Below are 25,192 nucleotides of genomic sequence, written 5' to 3'. Positions count from 1 at the left end.
TATCGTATTCTTTTACAAGATACAATGTAAAATTAAAATCTACAACTTCAGTATTAGATGACAACGTCAATTCTAGAAACTGTTAATAAGGACGTAACGATATAAGTTCTTTACAGATCTCTGAATTTTTATTTCCTTCAAGGCCCCATTCAAGTCTCTCTCCAGGAAACCTCCCAACTCTGGACTAGCCAGATGGGTTTCCTCTGGAGCCTGTGAACTTTGCTTCCTGTGAACGATAGGGGAGAGGTACTCAGAGTTCTAAACTCGCATTCCGCAGCATTCAAGGTCACCTCTAAAGAGGTCCCATCATACACCCATTCAAGCTTTATTTCAGATAGGTCAGATGGCTCACTCCTCATAAACTATACCGTGAGAGAAGTACCCCATCGTCATCATGGATTATGGCAGCTACTGCTCGTATAGGACCTATTAGGAGCCAGGCACCATTCTGTTCTTGGCACTTTCCTATATTAACTTACTCCTCACAACCACGCTCTGAGTTAGGTTCTGCTATTTCCTTTTATAGCTGAGGAAAGTCTCTGTAGGGGGCCACCCATGGCTACATAGCTAAGAAGGAGCAGAGGCAGGATTTGAATGCAGGCCCTTTGGCTCCAGCACCACTGTTCTTAACCACTAAACTGCCTCTGAGCTTTAAAACTGGGCTCATTCATTTCTGTGATAAATATTTACCAACCACCTCCTGTCTTCTAGACATTGAGCTAAATGCTGGGGTACAGATACCTAAAAGGAACAAAAAGATACACCAAGAAGCACCTACCTTTATGGAAGAACTACATATAATCAAAATATAAGTTGCAATAGACTCTTTGATGCTTGTTATGGTTTGAATTGTGCCCCCCCAATATATGTATTGTAATTCCTAACCTTTAGGCCTGTGGTTATGAACCCATTTGGGAATGGGTTGTCTTTCTTACACTAGTGATGGTTATACTTATGCAGGGTTAGTGTAGGGTGTGTCTTGAGTCTATACCTTTTGAGATATAAAACAGATTAAACGAACCAGCCGAGATGGGAAAGAGATGCCAAGCCACATGAAGATCGCCCAGGAACAGAAGCTCAAAAAGACAAGGACCTCTCTCCAGAGCTGGCGGAGAGATAAAGCCTCCTCCTAGAGCCAGCACCCTGAATTTGGACTTTTGGCTCCCTAAATCATTAGAAAATAAATTTGTTTGTTAAAGCCACCCACTTGTGGTATTTCTGATACAGCAGCACTAGATAACTAAGACAATGCTTCTCCTCCATCTTGCCTCCACCAGCTCCTCCTCTTCCTTTCTTTCTAGATCTTACTCATCTTTCAAGAACCATTTCGAGTCTCTCCTTCTCCATGAGTTTTTACCCTCAGCAATCTACAATCATGGCATATATTAGGGCAGGACATCACAACAGTTAAGAGCATACATTCTGATGTCAGACGCCTGGATCAAATCCCAGCTGTGCCATTCACCAGCTCTGAGATCTCGAGCAGGAGATTTAATTGCTCTAAACTGCAGATCCGTCATCTGCCCAAGGAGGACAACTGTAATGCCTACTCGTAAGGCTGTCCTGAGGATTAAATGAGACAACAGGTGTGAGAGCACCCATCACAGCAACTGGCACACAGTAACCGCTTACTAAATGTTACCTGCCCTTCCTTAGTATTTTGATGCTTACAGCCGGTCTATCATTTTATTACATACAGCAAACCCTGCATACTTCTCTATGTCCTGTCTCAATTTCTCTCCAACAACAACACTGAGAACTATGTCTTATACTTTTGTCATAGCACCTAGACAAGAGACTCTCAATAAAAAAAAACCCTGTAGACTTGAACTTTCTATAATATGGAATTAAATACACCAAAGTTTATACATCATACAGGAGAAATATAATACACAATTATGTATTCAGTATAAAATTAATACACTGGAGTCCCTGGTTGGAGCAAATGGTCAAACACTAGACTATTAGCCGAGAGGTTGGTGGTTTGAACAAACCCAAAAGCGCCTCGGGAGACAGGTCTGGAGATCTGCTTCTGAAAGGTCAAAGCCTTGAAAACCCTATGGAGCAGTTCTATTCTGCTCACTTGGGGTCATCATGAGTTGGAACTGACAACAGCAACTAATAACAATAACAATTAAACTCTACCAACAGTGGGAATGATCTATTCTTGAGTGTGGACCAACAAAAAAGAATGAAATGAGGGAAATAAGGTTTATTATCTCTATCTGCCACAGGAGTCTCTGTGATCACTTCATGTATTTTAAAGGTGAGTACACTGAAATTTGGAGAATGCTAGCTCCTTCGTTAACTGTCAATACAACAAGTTGCGGGGCCAGGACTCAAGCCCCACGTCTTTGGTTCCCGTCTGGTACTCATGCAGTTTCCCCTGCACACGCTCCCAGGGGAACCAACAAAGCAACCCATTTTTTATCCAAAACCGAAGCAGCTCCTTGCACGTGGCACCTTTGTGCTTCTTTGTCGGGAATCAAAACCTTGCTGTTAAGCAGAGGTTCTTGAGCTTGAGCCAGCATCAGCATCCCCTGAAGGGCTTGTTTTAACACAGATTTTAGGACCCATCCCCAGAGTGTGTGAGTTAGTGGGTCTGTGGTGGAGCCCGAGAATTTGCAACTCTAGCAAGTTCCCAGGTGATGCCGATGCTGCTGGTCCTGGGACCACAGACAGCCACTGCTGGCAAGTTTGTGCTCTGTGGCCAGCTACTTCGTTAATAAAGCGCTACTGATCAAGTCTACTCTCGAACTTAAAAGCTAAACAATTCTAAGCGTTTAGTACAATATAACACTGCACAAGGCATTGCCAGGGTGGCTAAGTAAATAGTTTGCTGTCAAATTACTGCATTTGCTTGTCAAAACAGTATTTTTTTCGTGAGAGAAATAAGATCACAAAGTAGGGGTCTTGGAGGTCATCCCAGGCCGCCCCTCAGTTCCCCAGGGAGCACACTGCCAGGTGCTGTCAGACAGGCCCTGGAAGCACCAACATCCTTACCCCTGATGTGGAGGGCTCCGCAGTTGTACTTCGGCTTAATTCCCGAGACCCTAGTGAGGTAAAACTGGAAGGGGTTCCCCTTATTCACCATGTCCCAGATGTCCTGGCCTTCCCCTGAGGTCTTATACTCATCTTCCTCCTCCTCTTTGAGCCTGTGCCTGACAGGAGGGCCGTGGTTTCCGGTCCTTTCTGCTGTGTGGCCTTGGGGAGAAGAGGACCCTTTTTCCTCCTTGACCTCCACTTTCCCAGGCTGTTTCTGCTGCGTTTCTGGTTGCAGCTCATCGTCACTGCTGGACAGACACCAGCCGAGGTCTTCCTGGGAACTGCTTTTCTGCCTTTTGGGAGGTGAAACTGCTGAAGCCGACTCCGTGCCACTGAATTTCATGGGTGCCATTTTCCTTCTGTGGGCAGCTCGCCGAGCCTCGGAACAGGTGTACCGTGGCTCGTTTGCCGCTCCCTGTCCGGCAAGGGGGAGAGAAGAGGTAGATGGCTTGTCCACCTTTGGCTTTTCCTCTTCACTTTCATCACTACTAGATATCGTCCACTTCCCATAATCACCTTCCCGAGACATTACACTTCTGGAAATGAAAGACGGAAACACTGTTATTTCTCATTCAACAGGCCACTGGCAAACTAACTTTTACTGTTGTTACTGGCTGCCATCCAGTCGATTGCAACTCATAGCAACCCCATGTGACAGTGCAGGACTGCTCCATGGGGTTTTCTTCGCTGCTATCTTAATGGAAGCAGGCTGCCACATCTTTCTACTGAAGAGAGGCTGGGTAGGTCTGAACAGCCAACCTTTCGGTTGGCAGCTGACTAACTGCTTCACACCAGGGCTCCTTTAAACTAACTCTAGTTTAAGTGTGTATGTTCTAGCATTGGAAATTAAAGATATATTTTACTTCTTGAATTTGGTAGAGACTGGGTGGTATATGATAAATTACATCAACTTGAGAGGACTAGAATAAGGTATCTATGGAGTTATCCACTAGATTCCAGAGTTCTTGATGAGGACATGCTCCCAGAAGGCTGAGAGAAAGTGTACAAGGAGAAGTGATACCTCTGAATTACGGTGTTAGTTTTTTTTTTTTTACCAGAAGATCAAACAAATCTGTCTTGGAAATACAGCCAGAATGCTCCTTAGAAGGAAGGGTGGCAAGACCTTGTCTCACATACTTTAGACATGGTATCTGGAAGGATCAGTCCCTGGAGAAGGACATCATGCTTGGTAAAGTAGAGGAACACCCTCAATGAGATAGATTGACACAGTGGCTGCAACAATGCACTCAAGCATAGCACCGATTGTGAGGATGGTGCAGGACCAGGCAGTGTTTTGTTCTATTATGCATAGGGTCACTATTAGTCAGAACTGACTTGATGGCACCTAACAACAACACTAAGGCCAAAGGTAAGGAAATTGAAGATTTTTACTAACTTCTGCAGTCTGAAATTGATCAAACATGGAATCAAGATGCATTGATAATTACTGGTGATTGGAATGTAAAAGCTGGAAATGAAGGGTCAGTAATTGGAAAATATGGCCTTAGTGGCAGAAACGATACTGAAGATTGCATGTTAGAATTTTGCAAGAATGACGACCTATTCATTGAAAACACCTTTTCTCTGTAACATAAATTGTGGCTATACACATGGACCTCGCCATATGGAAAACGCAGGAGTCAAATTGACTACATTTGTAGAAAGAGATGATGGAGAAGTTTGGTATCGTCAGTCAAAACAAGGCTAGGACTCACTGCGGAGCAGACCATCAACTACTCATATGCAAGTTCAAGATGAAACTGAATTAAAGAATTCCATGAGTGCCAAAGTACAACTTTGAGTATATTCCACTGAATTTAGAGACCATCTCAAGAATAGATTTGATGCACTGAACACTAATAACTGAAGACCAGACAGGCTGTAGGATGACATCAAGGACATCATACATGAAGAAAGCAAAAGGTCATTAAAAAGACAGACAGAAAGAAAAGATCAAAATGGATGTCAGAAGAGACTCTGAAACTTGCTCTTGAACATAGGGTAGCAGAAGCGAATGGAAGAAATGATGAAGTAAAAGCTGAAGAAAAGAGTTCAAAGTGCTTCTTTAGAAGACAGCACAAAGTATTATAATGAAATGTACAAGAACCTGTTGTTAGAAAACCAAAAGGGAAGAACATACTCAGCATTTCTCAAGCTGAAAGAACTAAGGAAATCTAAGCCTTGAGTTGCAATTTTGAAGGATTCTATGGGCAAAAACTGAATGACGCAGGATCCAAGGAAGTTGGAGAGAATACATAGAGTCACTGTACCAAAAAGAATTGGTCACTGTTCAACCATTTCAGGAGGTAGCATATAATCAAGAACTGATGGTACTGAAGGAAGGAGTCTAAGCTACACTCAAGGGAATGGTGAAAAACAAGACTCCAGGAATTGATGGAATACCAATTGAGATGTTTCAACAAACAGATGCAATATTGGAGGTGCTCACTTGTCTATGCCAAGAAATTTGAAAGACAGCTACCTGGCCAACTGACTGGGAAGAGATCCAAATATGTGCTCATTGCAAACAAAAGTGATCCAACAGAATATGGAAATTATTGAATAATATCATTAATACTGTAAAATTTTGAAGATAATTCAAAAACAGTTGTAGTAGTACATTGACAGGGAACTGCCAGAAACTCAAGCCAGATTCAGAAGAGGATGTGGAACAAGGGATATCATTGCTGATGTCAGATGGACCTTGGCTGTAGGCAAAGAATACCAGAAAGTTGTTTACCTATGTTTTATTGACTATGCAAAGGCATTCGACTGTGTGGATCATAACAAATTATGAATAACCCTGGGAAGAATGGGAATTCCAGAACACTTAATCGTGCTCATGCAGAACCTGTACAGAGACCAAGAGGTCATTGTTCAAACAGAACAAGGAGATACTGTATGGTTTAAAGTCTGGAAAGGTGTGTGTCAGGGTTGTATCCTTTCACCATACTTATTCAATTTGTATGCTGAGCAAACAACCTGAGATGCTGGACCATATGAAGAACATGGCATCAGGATCGGAGGAAGGCGCATCAACAAAATGCAATATGCAGGTGATACAACCTTGCTTTTTGAAAGTGAACAGGACTTGAAGCATTTACTGATGAGGGTCAAAGACTACAGACTTCAGTATGGATTACCTCAACATTAGGAAAACAAAATCCTCACAACTGGACCAATACGCAACATCATGATAAATGGAGAAAATACTGAAGTTGTAAAGGATTTCACTTGTATCCACAATCAACGCCTTTGGAAGCAGAAATCAAGAAACCAAACGATGCGCTTCACTGGGCAAATCTGCTGCAAAAGACCTCTTTAAAGTATTAGGAAGTACAGATGTCACCTTGAAGACTAAGGTGTACCTGACACAAGCCATGATTTTCAATCACCTCATATGCATGCGAGAGCTGGACAACGAATAAGAAGGACTGAAGAATTGAGGCCTTTGAACTACGGTGTTGGGGAAGAATACTGAATATACCTCGGACTGCCAGAAATACAAATCTGTCTTGGAAGAAGTAGTCGGAATGCTCTCTAGAAACGAGTTTGGCAAGACTTTGTCTCCCTTACTTTGGACATGTCATCAGGAGGTACCAGTCCCTGGAGAAGGACATCATTCTTGGCAAAGTAGAGGATCAGTGAAAGAGAAGACCCTCAATGAGATGGATTGACACTGAGGCTGAAATAATGAGCTCAAACGTGGCAATGACTGTGAGGATGGTGGAGGTCCGGGCAGTGTTTTGTTCTGTTGTATACAGTGTTGCTATAAGTTGGAACTGACTCGTTGGCACCTAAAACAACAATCTTTATGGGAGCAGATTACCAGGTCTTTTCTCCCATTGAGCCACTGCCGAGTTCTAAGCGTTTAACCACTGTACCACCAGGGTTCCTTAGATTCTCTCTACTGAATGATATTTTGACTGACTTACAACCAACTTAACACCTACTTAAGCAGCTCAGATGTTCTTTGCTTGTTGGTTTTTGCTTTAAATTAGGTTCCCCTAGTGTTCTTGACTCTAGAAGTTGCTGGATGGAGGTATTTAAGCTGTCATAAACCATTGTGAAATAACTATTTTAGTGGCTAGAGTTTTGTGACTTTAAAAATGTATTAAAACACAAAAGAATCACCTTCAGGAAAACTACTCTGAATGATAGCCCTAACTGCCTTTGAATTCTAAAACAGCTCTGTAGGAACGCACCTGCTAAAAGAATCTTCAGGTAAGAGTCCTCAGGCTGTTCTCTCAGCAGTCCTTCCTGTTTCAAAGCAAATACAGGATGTCAGTTTTTAAGGTAAGAAAGTGTTTGGCTTCCAGAGAAAAGGAGGTATTACCAACATTTTAGAGGCTACCACCATCTCTTCCTCAGATGAATTACTAATACCGTAGTCTATATGATATATAAATAAAGTGGAATTTAAAAAACCCTGAGAACTCGGTAGGTAAAATATTTAGGGAGTCTGTGAGCTATCTGGAGCCCTGGAGGCACAGTGGTTAAGACCTAGGATGCTAACCAGAAGGTAGGCAGTTTCAGTCCACCAGCTGCTCCTTGGAAACCCTATGGGGCAGTTCTACCCTGTCCTACAGGTAGCTACGAGTTAGAATCAACTGGATGGCAATGGGTTTGTTTTTTTTTTTTTTTTTTTTGGTTTTGGTGAGTTATTCAGAATTTCTAAAGTTTTCAGTTTATCATTTACATTTTCCAGAACCACAAGTGCGGGGAGAGAGGGACATGGGAATTCCCTCCAACAAAGTAGGAACCAGCGGGCAAAAAGGAAAATAAACCTTTAAACAGACATTTCCCAGAGAAAAAAACTTTTTTCTGCTTTATACATCATGGGTTTTTTTTTTAATGTTTTGGATCTGTTTCTATCAAAAAATATGCCTGAGAGGAATGGTTTTGCCAATTAAAGGCAAATAACCCTTAGAATACACTTAAGAAATTGTACCTAGGCAGCAATTCTAGCAAGTTACCAACCTCTTTATGCAATTAAGGCCCTTAGCCTGTTGGCCACCACCCATCTGGGAGAACAGGAAAGGCACCTTTATTTCGTTGTACGGGGAAAAGGAGTCATTTGGAGCTGCTGCTGCCAAGACTGCTCACCAAGGGCGAGGCAGGCAAGTTACTTTTAAAGGGGTTTACAAGTAGGGAGTTCATACAGGTTACATCAGCAACATTCTTAATCATAGTAGGCAGGCACAATGGGGTTTACATACAACCTCTAAGCAAAAGCAGGATTCAAATGCAAACCTGGGGGGTGGAGCCTAGCAAAGGAAAGGATTTTTCAATACAACACTGTAGGGGAGGAAGCCAGGTAAAGAACATAGCCCTGTGGGGTCTCTGTCTCACATCTGTCAGTTTGTTGTATTGTGGTGGGTTGTAAGTTGCTGTGATACTGGAAACTATGCCACTGGTATTTCAAATACCAGCAGGGTCACCCATGGTATACAGATTTCAGCAGAGCTTCCAGATTAAGATAAACTGGGAAGACAGGCCCAGTGATCTCTACTTCCTGAAAATTTTTCAATGAAAACCCTATGGATCACAACAGAATACTGTCCAATACAGTGCTGGAAGACAAGTCCCCTTGGTTGGAAGGCAACAATGGATTCAAGTATGCCGGGGATCATGACGATGGCGCAGCATTTAGTTCTTCTGGACATGGGGTTGCCATGAGTCGGAGGCAACTTGAATGTGTCTAATAATGAAGCCTGTTGAAGAGGAGCTGTCGGTAAACAGCAGACCAAATCAGGAACGTTTACTTCAGAGAGGCTGATCTGATCACTAGATCAGAACTGTACTTCTCTCTCACATAGGCCCAGGTTCCCATATTTCAAGGGCGCTTCTGTAATCAGTTCATAGAGTTTTACAAGTACAGTGAAACCTGTGAAAGCCAGACCTTGACAGGACTGCTTTGTTTTTCCAGGTCTGGCAAGTTTTCCACCTTTGACAGGATAAAGTCTTAACACTTTTCTACTGCTTGTTTTAGTGGAAAGTATTTGAGTTTTCTTTCTCTGACAGGGTTCCGGCTTTTACAGGTTTTACTATATAGTACTCGAGAGCTTTCCTTCAATTGTTTATCCTCTGCTTGGCACAGCATATTTCTAACAGCATACTTTTAGTTAAGTGGTGGCACCAGAATTACAATACAGGCGGGCTGATTTGGAGACCTGCCATCAAGCCAGGGCAGTACCATGCAAAAGTGGAGGGGACTGGAGCCTGACACGAATTAACATCACCTCTCTTTTCTATTCTAATCCAAACAGGAGACAGCCGTAGCGAATACCTTGAACACTTCTCCAACCTTGTTTTTGAACCAGGCCTTCCAACTGGTTTGAACCCCTGCCAAGAACTTGCAGTTCCACCCCAGATATACTGAATCAGAATGTACATTTTAACAAGATCCCCAGGTATTTTTTTTTTAATTGTACTTTAGATGAAGGTTCACAGAACAGACTAGCTTCTCATTAAACAATCAGTACACATACTGTTTTGTGACATTGATTACCAACCCCACAACATGTCAACACTCTCCTCTTCTCGACCCTGGGTTCCCCATTACCAGCTTTCCTCTCCCCTCCTGCCTTCTAGTCCTTGCCTCTGGGCTGGTGTGCCCCTTTAGTCTCGTTTTGTTTTATGGGCTTGTCTAACCTTTGGAGGGTAAACCTCAGGAATGACTTCATTACTGAGCTAAAAGGGTGTCTGGGGCCAAACTCTTGGGGTTTCTTCACTCTCTGTCAGGCCAGTAAGTCTGGTCTTTTTTTTGTGAGTTAGAATTTTGGTTTACATTCTTTTCCAGCTCTGCCCAGGACTCTCTATTGCGATCCCTGTCAGAGCAGTCAGTGGTGGTAGCCAGGCACCATCTAGTTGTGCTGGACTCAGTCTGATAGAGGCTGTGGTAGCTGTGGTCCATTAGTCCTTGGGACTAATCTTTCCCCTGTGCCTTTGGTTTTCTTCCTTCTCCCTTGCTCCAGATGGAGTGAGACCAGTGGATTATCTTAGATGGCTGCTCATAAGCTTTTAAGACCCCAGGCACTCTTCACCAAAGTAGAATGTAGAACATTTTCTTTACAAACTATGTTATGCTAATTGAGCCAGATGTTCCCCAAGACCATGGTCCCCAAAGCCCTCCCCCAGGTGATTCTTATGTATGGGAAAACTTGAGAACCACGGCTCTACTAGTGGTTCTCAGAATTGGCCCTAACCAGCAGTATTAGCATCACCTGGGAACTTGTTAGCAAAGCCAAACTCATTGCTGTCTAGTCAATTCCAACTTATAGCTACCTTATAGGACAGAATACAACTGCCCCCATAGGGTTTCTAAGGAACCGCTGGTGGGTTTGAACTGCCAACCTTTTGGCTAGCAGCTGAGCTCTTAACTACCATGCCACCAGGCTCTGGGAACTAGTTAGAAAGGCAAATTCTCAGCAAGGGTTCAAACTGGAACAAAGTGATTTGAAGTCCTGTTTTGAAAAAGGGCACACTATTCAGGCTCTTCTGTAGGCTCTGGTAACAACTGTCTACCATCAACCGAAGGTCTCATATGGCTCCCTTCTACTTACGATAGCAGGACAACGTTTCCCTTTTAGTGTTTATATATGAGTGGACTTGTGAATAGTCACATAGGCGTTAAGAGAATAAAACAAAAACTGGAATGGAAGTAGGCCAGTGACTGATATTTTAGAAAGGCTCTTTTGTCAAGAGCATGAACAGCTACAGAAATTCTCCTACCAAACGCCAGCTTAGAAAGTTGAACCCTTTATCAAGAACTTAAAAAACGTTTGTGGATGAAACAGTACTCCTCTCAGACCTGCTAGCTCTTCTTCCCCCCACAGCAGACCAGACCCAGCTGGGACATTTCTTACTCTCCAGCTGCTTCTCACGAGCTTGCAGACCCTCAGGTGGGCCCTGTGCAACCAGCAGTGGACAAACATGGGCCCCAATTTCAAACCCTGTCATTTCTGGCTGGTCAATGTATGTGTGGGAGATTACTTAACCACTGAGCCTCGGTTTTCTCACCTTTAAAATGAGTATCTACATATCTCCCAGAGCTCATTCATCCATTCAACAAATACTTATTGAAGAGCTACCAGGTATCAAGCACTGGGAATAAGCAATTAACAATGTAGGCAGTTTCTGGCCTAGAAGAGCTTTACACCAAGGGGAGAAGGGGAACCAGACCAACAAGTAGAAAATACAAAAAACGAAAAAAAGCCAAGATTACATATATTCATTACATTTTATGGGTATGAAATAGAATAACAGGGATGCCCTTACTTTGGAATACCCTTAAGTGAGACCTGGGGGATGAAAATTAACCAGCCAGGTAGAAAGAGGGGTGAAGAGCATTCCAGGTTGAGGGAACCCAACCTGCAATGGCCAAGAGACGAGAAAAGTTTGCAAGAGCAAACAGAAGACCGTGAGCAAGCATGGTAGAGTTGGGGCGGGGAAGGTGGGTGGCGGGGTGGAGGGGCACTTAAAAATTAAGTCGAATCCGCCTCACAGCGACCCTATAAGAGTAAAACTGCCCCATAGGGTTTCCAAGGAGCAGCTGGTGGACTGAAACGCTTACCCTTTGGTTAGCAGTCACGCTCTGAACCACTGCGCCATAAGGGCTCCAGAACCAAACGGATTGCTGTCAAGTCCAGCCGGACTCACAGAACTGCCCCGTTGGGTTTCCAAGGAGGGGCTGCAGGCAAGCACCACCAGGATTCCGGGGAAGGGATCTGGCCGTGTTAAATTCGTACGATGGATTTTATTCCACTAGCAACGGGGCCCCACTGAAGGACTTTAACAGGCAGTGGGGATCTTGGTTCGATTTACTTTTAAAAAATATTACGTTCCCTCCAGCTGTGCGGAGAACGGCCTGAAGGGAAACAAAAGTCTAGACGGCGAGAGCAGTGATGGGGACGGAGTGCAGTGAGCTGGATCGGGGGACGTTTAGGAAGTCCCGACGGTAGCTAACTGTTCTGTACGCTTACCTGGGCCAGGCTTATTCCCAGAGCTTTACTGGTATAAACTTTCGCTCTCACTACAACTAAGTCCATGACTGCCCCCTTCTTTGGATGGGTAAACTGAAACACAAAAAGGTCAGATGGCAGATGGTAAGCGCTCAACCTGCAGTAGTTAGTGTTACCGGCCGAGACCACAAATCTCCTAAGTGGTGAAGCCGGAGTAAGAACCTGGGCAGGGGGATCCCTCACCCCGATCCCGGGCACGAGTCAGGTGTCTACAGCGCCTGCTACGCGCCCCCTAAGAAGTGTTATTACGGGAGGAAACCAAGGCCCCGGGAGCGGAAGGAACCCTGAATTTTAAGCACTTCGCTCGGGTTCGACTCCAGTCCTGCGACCGGCAGCCCAGGAACCCGAGACTTGCCAGACCGACCGTCCCGCGCCCAGGCCGGAAGGCGGGATCACGGCCCCGCCTGCAGCCCGAACCCGCGGGCGACTACCGAGCCGGCGCACACGTACCTGAAAGACCCAGAGCCCGCACCCGCGGCGCCTGCGCGCGATTCAAACCTCTTAGGCCGCGGCGCGCGCCTTGAGACCCCGCCCCTTCCTCTTCCGGGAAGCCTGCCCCTGGGTCCTAAAGACCGGGGGCTCCAGCGGGGCTATAGGTGTTTCCCCCTGGAGGGGACGAAGGAGAAGGCTGGCCGCCTCTAGCTCTCTTCTCTCCTTACAACTATCCTAAAAAAGGGGGAGAGAAAAAAAGAAATATTTTCCTCTCTCTTTTCTTAGTTAATTAGCAAAGCTCACTCCTATTACAGAGATCCTTGATGAGAGCGTTAGGCGCCCAGGGACCAAGGCTGAGGTGTTTGCTTAAAAGGCTGAGGGAGAATCAACTGAGATTAAAGCCACTGAAGGTTAAGAGATCTGTGTCCCGGGAGGAGCGAGCTCGTCTGGAGTGCAGACTTAGAAACCTGCTGTAAAATGAAGGGTTAAATGAGTTCCCATTAGATTCTAAACCTGAAAGGTCTAGTTCTTTGAAACCGTGTGTGTGTGTTTTAATTTACTGATCATTTGCAAACCAGAACCCTCCGCATATTCCTTGCCCTTAATAAGTATGTTTGCTGTGGAATTTGGAACAAAACATGGTAGTGACCTTAGCGCGACCCCGATGTTCTGATCTGAACGTGAATCCTGGACTTGACTCGTTTAGTTCCTTTTAGTGCTTTGTTCATACTGTTTTTGTGTGTGTCTCCTATAATGCTTGGCACAGTGCTGGAGACCAAGAAAGTGGCCAAAATTATTTATTGAATAAATGAGGAAGAAATAACCTGAAAGAAATCATGGTCCATGACACACTGAAACAATACCCAGAAGAGACAAACCCCAACAGCGCACATAGAGTTAAGGGGACGAGACGAGGCGGAGCCAAGAGCTGGGGGGACAGGTCTGGGAGCCTCACGATCCCGGGCTGTTCCAAGGAAACGTTGTTAAACAAAGTATCTGGCCAATAACACTGCGGGATCAACGCCAGTGGCTCGCAAGTCGTCCAATAGAAAACGACGTTAGAGTTGCCTGGCTAAATTCCGCTTCCTGAGACGCGGTGGGCGTGGCCGAGGCGGGCTGAGTGCTGGGTTCTGCTCGCGGGTTCAGTAGTCGCGGCTCTGGCTGTGGCGTTTGCGATGTTTTTGGCAAAGGGAAGGACCTCGCTGCGGACGTCGGAACCCGACCCCTCCGAGCACAGGAAGTGGGTGGAAGTAGGTGTCCGGAGGGCGACTTTGAGCCTTGGATTTAAACTTGGCCCGGGGCTCTTCTGTCACCGCCTGGGTCACTCACCCGTGTTGTTCAAACAGCGGGACTGTGTTTCTGAAGGCTTGGGTCAGTGACTGGGCTGGTGTCGCAAGACTCTTGGGCTCCCGTCCAGTCCTCTGGTAACCTTCAAGTTCTTTCCCTTCTTTTCCCGCCACCTAGTCTATTAATAACCTCTATTTTGCATCCTCCCTCCCGCCATCTAACGCCATGCCCTTTGCCTCACTTTTCCAACACTAGGACTAATTTTTGGGTAGAATGAATGGTTTAAAAGAATTTGCATCAGTCTAGCCGTTACACCGTTTGCACTTTTTTGATAAATTTTAGCTCATCATTAAAGATTTCTTGAACATTAGAATAATGAAACTCCGTTTCCGAACCCTACTGCTGGTCTGAGTTATAGATTTTTGAGATCCAAATTTAAGGTAAACTAGTAAAAAATAGAAGAGAACAAACCATTTCTGTCTCATTGAAGGTATTTAATTTTTTTTATTTTTTAGGTATTTAAAGCATGTGATGAAGATAACAAAGGCTATCTAAGCAGAGAGGACTTTAAAGTTGCTGTTGTAACGCTGTTTGGGTACAAGCCCTCCAAGGTAGAGCTTACTTTATGTGTTTGGCGATGGGGTAGACAATACAAGAGTGAATGAGTCCTCACTGAAGTGCATAGGACTACCTTAGGATGTTTATAAAGCAAGTCAGCGCCTTTTAAGCAGTCTCAGAGATGTGTCCAGTGCTGAATTTTACTTTCTTCTTCAGAACCCCACTTAGGACTGAGTTAAAAGTCTGTGTCATGATAACCCAGAAAGCCTATCTCACGGCTCACTAAAAAACAAAACCCATTGTTGTCATTTCCGACTCATAGCGACCCTAAAGGACAGGGTAGAGCTGCCCCACAGTGTTTCCAAGGAGCACCTGGTAAATTTGAACTGCCAGCCTTTTGGTTAGCAGCTGCAGCTCTTAACCTCTACTCCACCAGGTTTTCCATCTCACGACTAGAGTCCTAATAATTATAATGAATATGAGAAGCTGTAGAAAGTTGTCAAGGGAAGCCTGGGGGTGGTGGGTGGATGTGTTGATAACAAAAGGAATCCACAGAGGAGGTGAAATGCTTAAATTTTTTTGTTTGTTTTGCTTAAATTATAAAAGCTATACATTCACATAGTCAAAAAATTTCAACAGTGCAGAAAGGTATAGAGTTGACTGTAAAATCCCCTTCCTTTGTATGGGAGGGTATCACTTCTCAGGAGTTACCATTATTAACAGTTTCTTTTATACCATTCCAGAATTTTCTATGCACGACAAGCATATATCTGCATAGGCTTCTATTGAAAACATAAGTGGGTTCATGCCTACTTTATTTTATGCCAGCTGTTTTCACTGAGACTAGGTTGTGAGTGCTTTCAACATAAATACAAACACTACTACCACGTTTTTAAAAAATAGTTGGATAGTATTCTACTTAGCCGGTTTTCTATTTTTGGTTATTAAGGTTGTTTACATTTTTTCCCTACTTTTACAAATATTGCTGCATTTAACATCCTTATATATCTAAATACACACACACATATACGTCCTTGTGGATGTGTATCTGGGATAAATTCCTAGAAGTACAATTGCTAGGTCACAGGATATGTGCATTTGAATTTTTCTTGGATATTGTTCTCCAGAAAAGATTGCGCTCATTTATTGATGATAGTTGAGCCTAGCCTCTATGAACAACCTACTTTAGTTGGACAAATTTCCTGTCTTTGTGCTGCTCCCTTTGCCTGTCAATTCCTTTCTAGAGGTGGATCACTTCTTGTTAAGCTGCTGATCTGAAATTAATCAGGGTCAAGATACGGTCCAGCTTCAAGAAATTCAGCTGCAACCATCAAGCAAAGGTTGCACTCAAGGCTCTGCCTGGAGTGCCCACCCTCGTTCCCTCATTAGACCGTACAGCTTGGCAGTCAGTTCTGGCCCAGCTGCTCCTCATGAGTGGGCCCACTCTTCTGCAGATTGCAAGCCCAGCAAAGCCAGGGACCACGTGATGCTCCATTCTTCAGTCTGCTTAAAGGCACAGTAAATTCGTTCTGTTGAAACAAATGGGTCACATAAACAACCCAGGTGGGTTCAGAGAGCTTCCACTATTAGGGGATACTTAGCTACTGAGAGGCCAATTTCGAAGCTCAGAGAAGTAGTCAGGCCTGGCTCGCAGGAATGGCAGCTCTTCTGTTAAGCTGCAGTCATTTCAGTGGGAAGACCAAAGCAGGTCATCTAAAAACACTCAGTGTTTGAAGCATTATATTTAACCTGGGTTCAGTTGGAAAGATATCTTGTCTGATTCTGCCTTTATCACCCTCAAGTCCATTTACTTGGTTTTTCTTTATAGGCCATCAGGAAGGAGTTTAATGACAGGTACAGTGGTATAGTAACATATGTCAAAAAATCAAATCAGTTGCTGTCAAGTCAAGTCCGACTCGTAGCGACCCCATGTGTTACAGAGTGGAACTGCTCCATAGGGTTTTCTTGGCTGAAGTGTTTGCAGAAGCAGATCACCAGGTCTTCCTTCTGTGGAGCCTCTGGATGGGTTCAAACTGCCAGCCTTTTAGGTTAGCAGCCATTACAAACTGCTCGTGCCACCCAGGGGTCTTTGAGATTAACAGATGTTTACTCTCATACTAAGGAGCCCTGGTGGTGCAATGATTAAGCACTTGGCATCTAAGTGAAAGGTTGCTAGCTCAAACCCACCAGCAGCTCCGTGGGAGAGAAGGCCTGGCAATCTGCTCTCTAAAGATTACAGCCAAGGAAACACTGTGGTGTGTTTCTACTCTGTCCGGTACGACCGCTATGAGTCAGAATCGACTCAACTGCACACAGCAACAACACTTACACTGGGTCGAGGCTTGAGAACTTATTTATTTATTTATTTTTTGAGAACTTATTTTTAAAGCAAATGAAATTACTGCAGGTCACTAAACACTCCATCATTTGTATAATGAACTTAGATAAGTGATTCTCACTATGTACAATGGGAAATGGGACCGATTTTTGCTTTTATACTGGCCTTGAGGCTTTTATTTTTGAATATTACTTTTAAACAAATGAAATATTTTCTGAATGCAGATCACAAAGCAGTGACGTACATATATAGTAAATCACTCATACAGTCATTTACACAGTGAAATTTATTAAATAAGTATTCCTGTTTAATAAAAGAAATACTAGTTGTTAAAGGTACAATGATGGATAAAACGGTCTCTACTTTGAAGCAGTTCTCAGTTTAGTGTAGAGAGACTTTTAAAACTTTGTGAGAAATACCAAGATAGAGAAGAGATGTGAAGGGAAGAAAGAGGAGGGTCTATTCTAGAGGTAACTAGAGTAGGAGTCTGGGAGTCATTTAGACTAGAGGGGCTAGACTACTTTGACATGAAATGTCCTGGAAACTTTGTGGGTGGTGGGAGAAGTTACACGTGGTGATTGATTGGGTGTGGTGGGGACAAGAGAGAGGCATGACTGCCAGAATCAAAGGGACATTGATGCCACCAAGTAAGAGAAAATTCATAGAGAATAGGTTGGGGGAAAGTCAGTGAACTCAGATTGGGGCACAAAGAGTTTGGTGTGCGTGTGAACTAAAATGTCACTTTGAGGACTCAGGTGCACCTGAGCCTGACCCAAGCCATGGTATTTTCAGTCACCTCATATACATGTGAAAGCTGGACAATGACAAAGGAAGACTGAAAAACAATTGAGGCATTTAAACTATGGTGTAGGCAAAGGATATCAAATATATCATGGACTACCAGAAGAATGAAGAAATTTTTCTTGGAGGAAATATAGCCAGAATGCTCCTTAGAAGTGAGATTGGTGAGATTTCATATCACGTACTTTGGACATGTTATAAGGAGCGACCAGTCCCTGGGAAGGACATCATGCTTGGTAAAGTAGCAGGTCAGTGAAAAAGAGGAAGCCTGTCAACAAGAGGGATTGACAGAGTGGCTGCAACAATGGACTGAAACATACCTATTATTGTGAGGATGGCGCGGTCCTAGCAACAGCCCCTAACAACAAGGACATGAGCATCTCAGGTGCATTCAATATTGTGATGGATTTTAAAGTAATAGTGGTGAAAATCTTATATGTTATTGCCTCCATTAGATGCAAAAACAAAATGAAATGTGTTGCCATGGAGTTGATTCTGACTCTTGGTGACCCCATGTGTTACAGAGAAGAACTGCTCCATAGGGTTTTTCTTTTGGCTATAATCTTTATGGAAGTGGTTCCCCAGGCCTTTCTTCCATGTAGCCACTGGGTGGGTTTGAACCACCAACCTTTAGGTTAGCAGCCAAGTGGAAACCACTTGTACCATCCAGGGACCTTTCCATTAGATAGAGGGATCTGTAATTGGGTGGAGACATGAGGACTGAAAATGGATTTGAGATTCCTCAGTTTACAGGTGGTAGCTCAAAACGTGCGGTTTATGACATTGCAGCATGTGAAGTGCGGCAGTTTGAGGACAGAACATTGGGGAGTCCCAACATTTAAGGGTAGGCAGAGGATTCCATGAAGAAGATGGAGTAGGAACCATTTGGGAAGGACAAGAGGGATCGGGAAAGTGCAAGGCCTAGAATCCAAGATTGTGGAGAGTTCAAGATTGAAGGTGGAGAAATTACATCTGGTGCTGCCAAAGTTCTAATTCCATAATGTTTACAAAGTTTTTATGATAATATGAAAAATGCTTATGTTTTAATACTTATTGAAAGTAGGTCCCCAAATTTTATACGAAGTGTGTTCTTAAATATGTTTTAAAATGCATAGGTATCATGGGTTGAATTGTGTGCCCCAAAAATATCTGTCAACTTGGCTAGGTCATGATTCCCTTGTGTGATTGTATGATTGTGTACCATTTTATCTTCTGACGTGATTTCCCTGTATGTTGTAAATCCTATCACTATGATGTAATAAGATGAATTAGCAGCAGTTATGTTGATGAGGCCTACAAGATTAGGTAGTGTCTTAAGCCAGTCTCTTTTGAGATATAAAAGGGAAGTGAGCAGAGAAGCATGGCAACCTTGTACCACCAAGAAAGCAGTGCCGGGAGCAGAGTGCTTCCTTGGACCCGCGGTTCCAGCTCTGAGATGCTCCCAGACCAAGGGAAGACTGATGACAAAGACTTCCTCCAGAGCTGACAGAGAGAGCCTTTCCCTGGAGCCAGCGCCTTGAATTCGGACTTCTGGCCTACTGAACTGTGCGAGAATAAACTTCTCTTTGTTTAAGCCATCCATTTTGTGATATTTCTGTTATAGCAGCACAATAGGAAGAAAAAAAAAAAGCTAAGATAGGTCGAAATACTAACAATGGTATTCATTGAATGGCTTTTTTATCTTCTATATTTTTCATGTTTTCTATAATAATCTCATGTCACTTTTTTTTTTTTAACTTGGAATATATTTATGAGTATTAAAGGGAGTCTGGATCGCATCATGTCCACCTCTTTCCATGAGCAGAAATGAAGCCATTTCTTAGTTACAAGAATGCAGACCACAATGTCTTTAATACTAGTTGCCAGCTTTTTTTTTTAAAAAAAAGAGGAGACAGAGACAAAGAGAGAGAAGCAAAATGCCAAATACACACTGGATTCCAACCCGACTTAAACCTTAGCTGTAGTTCTAGAACAAGGAGAGAACGAGGAAGACAGCACGTACATTTTGGCCTAATTATAGTGAATGCAATTACAGTATGAATTAATTTTATAACCGGGAAAAAAATTTTGAAGTCGTAAAGTTTGTTGTAAAATTGCTTGTATTTGTCTAAAACTAAAAGCTGATCTATTAGTTTATGCTACATATGTGACAGCCAAGTTGATCTTAAATGCTCAAACTGTTTTGGTGGATGGAATAAAGTGTGGAAGCCATTAAAATGTGTAGCAAATTGGCATCTGCTAACTTATAGATGGAAACCCTGGTGGTGTAGTGGCTGCTAACCAAAAGGTCAGCACTTCACATCCACCAGGCGCTCCTTGGAAACTCTGTGGGGCAGTTCTACTCTGTCCTATAGGGTCACTGTGAGTCGGAACCGACCTGACGGCAATGGGTTAACTTATAGATATTGATAGAAAAGTTAAATGACTGTATTATAGCTGTTGTGTGACTTTGCTTTCTACTGGGTTCAACAAAGTTCGTTTTTCATAAAATATATTCCTTACCTCTACCCCAGGATTGAAGAATTTGCACTGAAAAAATTTCATGAAATTAATGTTCTATTATTCTTTCCTCTTTTCTAGATAGAAGTGGATTCTGTGATGTCTTCAATAAACCAAAACACTTCTGGTAATATAAAAATGCATATTAATTTTTAGTATCGTGATTTAGACATTCATATGATGAAAAATTATGAACAAATATGGAACTGTAAAGCATTGTGTTTAAGCACATCTTTGTTTTGTTTCCCCTTATTCAGTGAAAAAAGGAAGATTTGGGTTCTTTTGATTTTGATTAATTTATTTACAAGTATAGTATATGTTTATTGCAGGAAAATTTTAAACTGCTGAAAAGCATAAGTAATAAAATGTCACTCATAATTTCAACATACAGAGGATGATTCTGGGTTTTCTGACTTTGGTGGCTGAATGAGTAGAAGTGGTACTTACTGAGACGGGTAGACTGGAGGAGAAAGTTTGAGGCTGGGGGAGACCAAGAGTTCATTTCTGAGTACATTCAGTTTTGAGAAATTTCAGTCAACGATGTCAAGTCAGTTGGTCTCTATGAGTATGGAAGTCAGAGGAAAGCTCTGAGTTGAAGATGTAAATGTGGGAGTCATACGTGTAGATGATTTCAAAGCCGTGGGGGTGGTTGAGACTACCTAGAGAGCGAGAGTAGAATGAAAGCTTTAGGCACTATAACCATTAGAAGTCGGATAGTGGATGAGGAAATAGCAAAGAGGCTTAGGAATGGCACAGGGGCAGGAGGAAAATCAAGAGTGTTTGATCAGAAGCCAAGAGAAGTGGGCGTTTCAAGGAGGAGGGTGTAGCCAACACTATCAAATGCTGCTGAAAGGTCAAGTAGAGTAAGAACTGATGGGTGTCCATTGGAGTTGACAACCTGGAGGTGTTTGGTGACTTTAGGAAGAACAGTTTCTGTGTATGGTGAGGACAGAGGCCAGGATGGAGTGAGTTGAAGATAAATAGAAAGTGAGATAAATGGAAAGTGTGGCAATGTGAGTAGATAAGTCTTTCAGTAGGCCTAGAGTGGCTGTGGATCAAGAGAGATTTTGTTTACTTTTTTTTTTTTAATAGATGGGAGTTACCAGAGTTATATCTAAGTTTAGGGGAATGATCTGATGGAGAGAGAAGGGGAAGACAAGAGAGAGAAAGATGAGCACCTATTGTGTGAGGGGTTAGGATCCAGAGTGTGGTATGTTGGCTTTTTTAAAGTTACTTTTTACCTAGAAATAATATAAAGCTTGCAAAAAAGTCACAAATATAAGAATAGTACAGACCTTAAGGCACAATAAAATTTTTTTAAAAAAATCATGTAAATTAAAAAAAAAAGTACAGGCAACAGCTATGTGCCCTTTACGCAGATTCACGTATTGTTAACTTTTTACCCCATTTTCTTTTTTATTTGCACTTTGTTACCACTACCCACCCCTCTGTACTATGTGTAACCATAGTACAGCTATATCACCTTTGGAAATTTACATTGATGCTATATTTTAATCTAATTTACCATCCGTAGAGACGATGTCCTTAGTGGCATTTTTCCTCCGTTTGTACAAGATTCAGTCTTTGGTGTTGTGTCTCTTTAGCCTCCTGAAACCTGGAACGTTTCTGGTCTTTCTTTACCTTTTATGGCCGTTGGTGTTTTTTGAATAATATGGCACCCCCCTCACTGTTCTGTTATTTATTTTTTTAGAACATTCTTCATTTTGTGTTTGCCTGAGTTTTTTCTGTGATTAGATCGAGGTTATACATTCTTGGCCAGAATGCCGTCTAGATGATACGTGTATCTCAGGGTGTCACACCTGGAGGCACACAGTGTCTGTATGTCTCTCATAGATGGTGTCAGTTTTGATCACTGGTCAAGATGTTGTCCAGTTTCTTCCTATTTTTGTTCTCTTTCTTTGCAAATGATAAGCCGCTTACAGAAAGACAATTTCAAAACCACACAAATATTCTGCTCCTCATCAAATCTATCCCTAGATTTAGTGTCCATTCATGATTCTCATCTGACCCAGTCTTTACCATAATGGTTTCAAAATAACGATTTTCTCATCTCAGTGTTTCCTCTTTTCTAAACTCTTGGCCTTCCTAAAATGCCAAGTTGGCTCTTGGCATTTTACGGTAAGCAAGAGACCTCTCTTTTTCCTTTTCTGTCTGTCTGTATGTCTTCTATCAGTATGGACTCATGAATTTCTGTGTTTTTAGTGATTTATAATTATTTTGGTGCTCACATTGCCCCAGACTTGTCCAGTGGTTGCCCCTCAGGCTGGACGGAGACAGATAGCAAACAACTAGATGATAGATTGAAACCCAACCATGTTAATGTTTTTGTTACATGTAAATGATCTCCACAGCCCAATGAAAAGGCATTGGATTTAAAAAGTCAGACCTGACTATGTGTTGCTTACAAGGAACCCACTTTAAATACAAAGGTGCAAAAAAGGTTTAAAGTAAAAGGATGGAGAAATATGTTCTGTGCTAACACTAATGAAAAGAAAGCTAGCGTGAGTATATTAATATCAGACAAAATGGACTTCAGAAGAAGGAATATTACTAGGGATAAAGAAGGTCATTTTATAATGATGCAGGAGTCAATTCACTGTAAAAGTTAACAATTGTAAACATTTATGCTCCTAACAGCAGAAATTTAAAATACATGAAGCAGAAAACTGATATAACTGTAAAACAAGACGGACAAATCCACAATTATGGCTGGAGGGAACCTGGGTGGTGTAAGCGGTTTGTGACTGGCTGCTAACCTAAAGGCTGGCAGTTTGAACCCACCCAGTGGCTCCGCAGAAGGAAGGCCTGGCAAATTGTCTTCAGAAGGATTCAAGCCAAGAAAACTCTGGAACAGTTCTGCTTGGTAGCAGTGGCGTTGCCGTGGGTCAGAGTCGACTCAGCAACGGGTTTTTGTCTGAGTATCTTAGAATTTTGTTTTTACTAGGTGATACAATCGAGCATTTTTTTCTTTTCTCTTGTATTATTGCCGTTTTGAAATAATGAACGTATTTTACTTCGATATGTAAAAAACACAATGCTCTCCAGGAGCTTCCTTTTAACCTTCAACCTTTGGATGATGGAAAAATAAAAGAGATTGATCCACTGTAGCGGTACGTGTGGACGGTTTGACTCTGTCAGGCAAGCCAGTGTGAGTTCAGTTGAAAAATAATTTGTGGACGATTAGGTTAATGCTCAGTTGGTTTGTGTGTTTTTATTTATTGTTATCTTATCTGACTTGTTTTGAACCAGACTGTTAAATGGTAAATGTATTTTTAATTTATTCAAACTAAATTTCCATTTCTAATCTTCTAGGGAGTCTCTTAAACAACTTTAGTCATTGTTTACGTTTTGTTGCTTTGAGCTCGTATCTAAGAAACAAAGGCCAGGGTATAGTAGACGAGAAGGTTTTGCGCCTTTGATTTCAGGTTTCTGCTGGCCTCTTAGTTCTTTTCTGTAGTCGGGAAACTGCATATGAGTTAGGATTATCATATCTTGAAGTTAAGTCATAGAACTATATCACCCACAGATACTCACTCATGTTGTTGATTGCCATCGAGTCGATTCCAACTCTTGGCAATCCCGTGTGTTACAGAGTAGAGCTGCTTCCTAGGGTTTTCTTGGCCGTGATCCTAACGGAAGCTGATCACCAGACCTTGTCTTCTGTGGTACTGCGGGGTGTGTTTGAACTGCCAACCTTTAGGTTAGCAGCCCAATGCATAGCATTTGCGCCACCTAGTGACCTTATTCACTCATACATTTATTTAATTACCCATTTAGGTGATGCTAAGTTTCACCATAGAAATAGAAAAGAATCAGGACGCAGACACAAACTTAAAGACTTAAAAAAAGTGTCGTGTGACAGGGGAGATGAAAGAAGTGATGTCACAGTAAACATGTTTATGGCCAGACGTCACATGAATACTGCAGACAGGAAAACCTCCACAAGTTCTGAGAAGGATGGCGCCTCTTTCCTGGACGAGGTGTGGGGCTGGGTGTGGGGCTGGAGTCAGTCCCCACAATGATGTTGAAGGATGGTGGATTTGGGAGAGGTGGAGGAACGAGGAGGAGGGCCTAGCGAACCCAGTGCAGACGCCAGCTGGGACCTCCTGCAGCCCCGGCCAATCTGGATGCAGAACTCAGAGTGAGTTTAGACTTACCTGACATGCTCTGCTCCCAGACAAACATTAGATGTCCTGTAGACTTTCCTGAGGCGTTCAACAAGACAGAGAAGGGACTTCACTCACACTTTCCAGCCAACAATGGGAAAGGCCAGGTCAGAGATTTTCTCCCCTGTCAGGGCTTTTCCCGCACACCACCCCAGCAGTTTCTCTTTCCCTCTTCCCCCTTAGTGTCTACCCTCAGTGGCTAATACCTCTTCCTCCCAGATCCCTGTCCCTCTCCTTACAGCACCTCTCCCTCCCCCCACCCCCATTTGCATACCCCAAACTACCAGCTGTCATGCCATTAACAAATAATCCTCCAGGAAACAGGATCCACCCCGCTTGGGGTATTTTTACCCCCTGCACCAGCAAAGAGTGCAGTGCATCCTGTAAACCAGTTATGTTCAGTGGAGGGAGTTGACCTAATGGGAGATGAGAGTTGGGAAGCGGGGTTAAGGACCAGTTTGCTAGACCTTTTTATTCCAGAATAAGGAATTTGAACTTTGCAGTATTAACACCAAGGAACCTTTGAAGGTTTATGAACAGGAGATGTCCATAATAAAAAAAAGGTGACAAGTCCTGTCCGTGTTTGATAGAGGTAAGGTTTTATTGGTTCAGATTTCCCTATTCTATAATCTGTTTTTATTCTTTGTTTTCATTTCCCTCCCAATGATATAGTAAAAGTTGAACTCTTCTATTAAGGTTGATTCTTTTCTCTGTATTCCTCTACTCTTCTCGAAGAAGCTGGAAGAAAATATTATTCCCTAGAATTCCATCTTCCCTGTGACAGCTCACCATTGCCGATGTCATTTTCACCTTCTGTCCTTGCAATCTTTTTATGCAAACACATTTTATCTATTTTTTTCCTCATGGCCCCCAGCAGTCATAATCTGAACTTTATTTTTCAAACTAGAGACGCCTTACGTTATACCTCCTAAAAGGTCATTTGATCCTTTTAAACCCTTATTTTTAGGCATTTTTTTAAATCCCTGGGGCGGGGGGAGGGGGGGATAATATATGGTACAATA

General features: G+C 42.8%; 2 protein-coding genes across 11 annotated transcripts in view; one reads left to right on the top strand and one right to left on the bottom strand.

Annotated features, from left to right (window-relative positions):
• Positions 1-13,610, bottom strand: part of TDP1 (tyrosyl-DNA phosphodiesterase 1) — a 98,607-nt gene extending 84,997 nt beyond the window's left edge. For 2 of the 7 annotated variants that reach the window (XM_064292855.1, XM_064292851.1), the window contains exons 1-3: positions 12,519-13,610; positions 7,251-7,305; positions 3,004-3,581 (exon numbers count right to left, since the gene is read on the bottom strand). In XM_064292855.1, the coding sequence (XP_064148925.1) occupies positions 3,004-3,574 (571 nt within the window). In that variant the 5' untranslated portion in view covers positions 3,575-3,581; positions 7,251-7,305; positions 12,519-13,610. Of the gene's footprint in view, positions 1-3,003; positions 3,582-7,250; positions 7,306-12,029; positions 12,465-12,518 lie in introns of those variants that run through there. The other 5 variants (XM_064292854.1, XM_064292856.1, XM_064292857.1 and 2 more) reach the window with 5 other exon arrangements.
• Positions 12,622-25,192, top strand: part of EFCAB11 (EF-hand calcium binding domain 11) — a 197,344-nt gene continuing 184,773 nt past the window's right edge. For 2 of the 4 annotated variants that reach the window (XM_010588799.3, XM_023546479.2), the window contains exons 1-3: positions 12,623-13,750; positions 14,303-14,398; positions 20,065-20,110. In XM_010588799.3, the coding sequence (XP_010587101.1) occupies positions 13,676-13,750; positions 14,303-14,398; positions 20,065-20,110 (217 nt within the window). In that variant the 5' untranslated portion in view covers positions 12,623-13,675. Of the gene's footprint in view, positions 13,751-14,302; positions 14,399-20,064; positions 20,111-25,192 lie in introns of all 4 variants that reach the window. The other 2 variants (XM_023546478.2, XM_003408816.4) reach the window with 2 other exon arrangements.

This window comes from Loxodonta africana, chromosome 10 (genome assembly GCF_030014295.1).
Source record: "Loxodonta africana isolate mLoxAfr1 chromosome 10, mLoxAfr1.hap2, whole genome shotgun sequence".
Lineage (NCBI taxonomy): Eukaryota > Metazoa > Chordata > Mammalia > Proboscidea > Elephantidae > Loxodonta > Loxodonta africana.
Note: the sequence above shows the minus strand (reverse complement) of the source record. Positions and strands in the feature narration are given on the sequence as shown.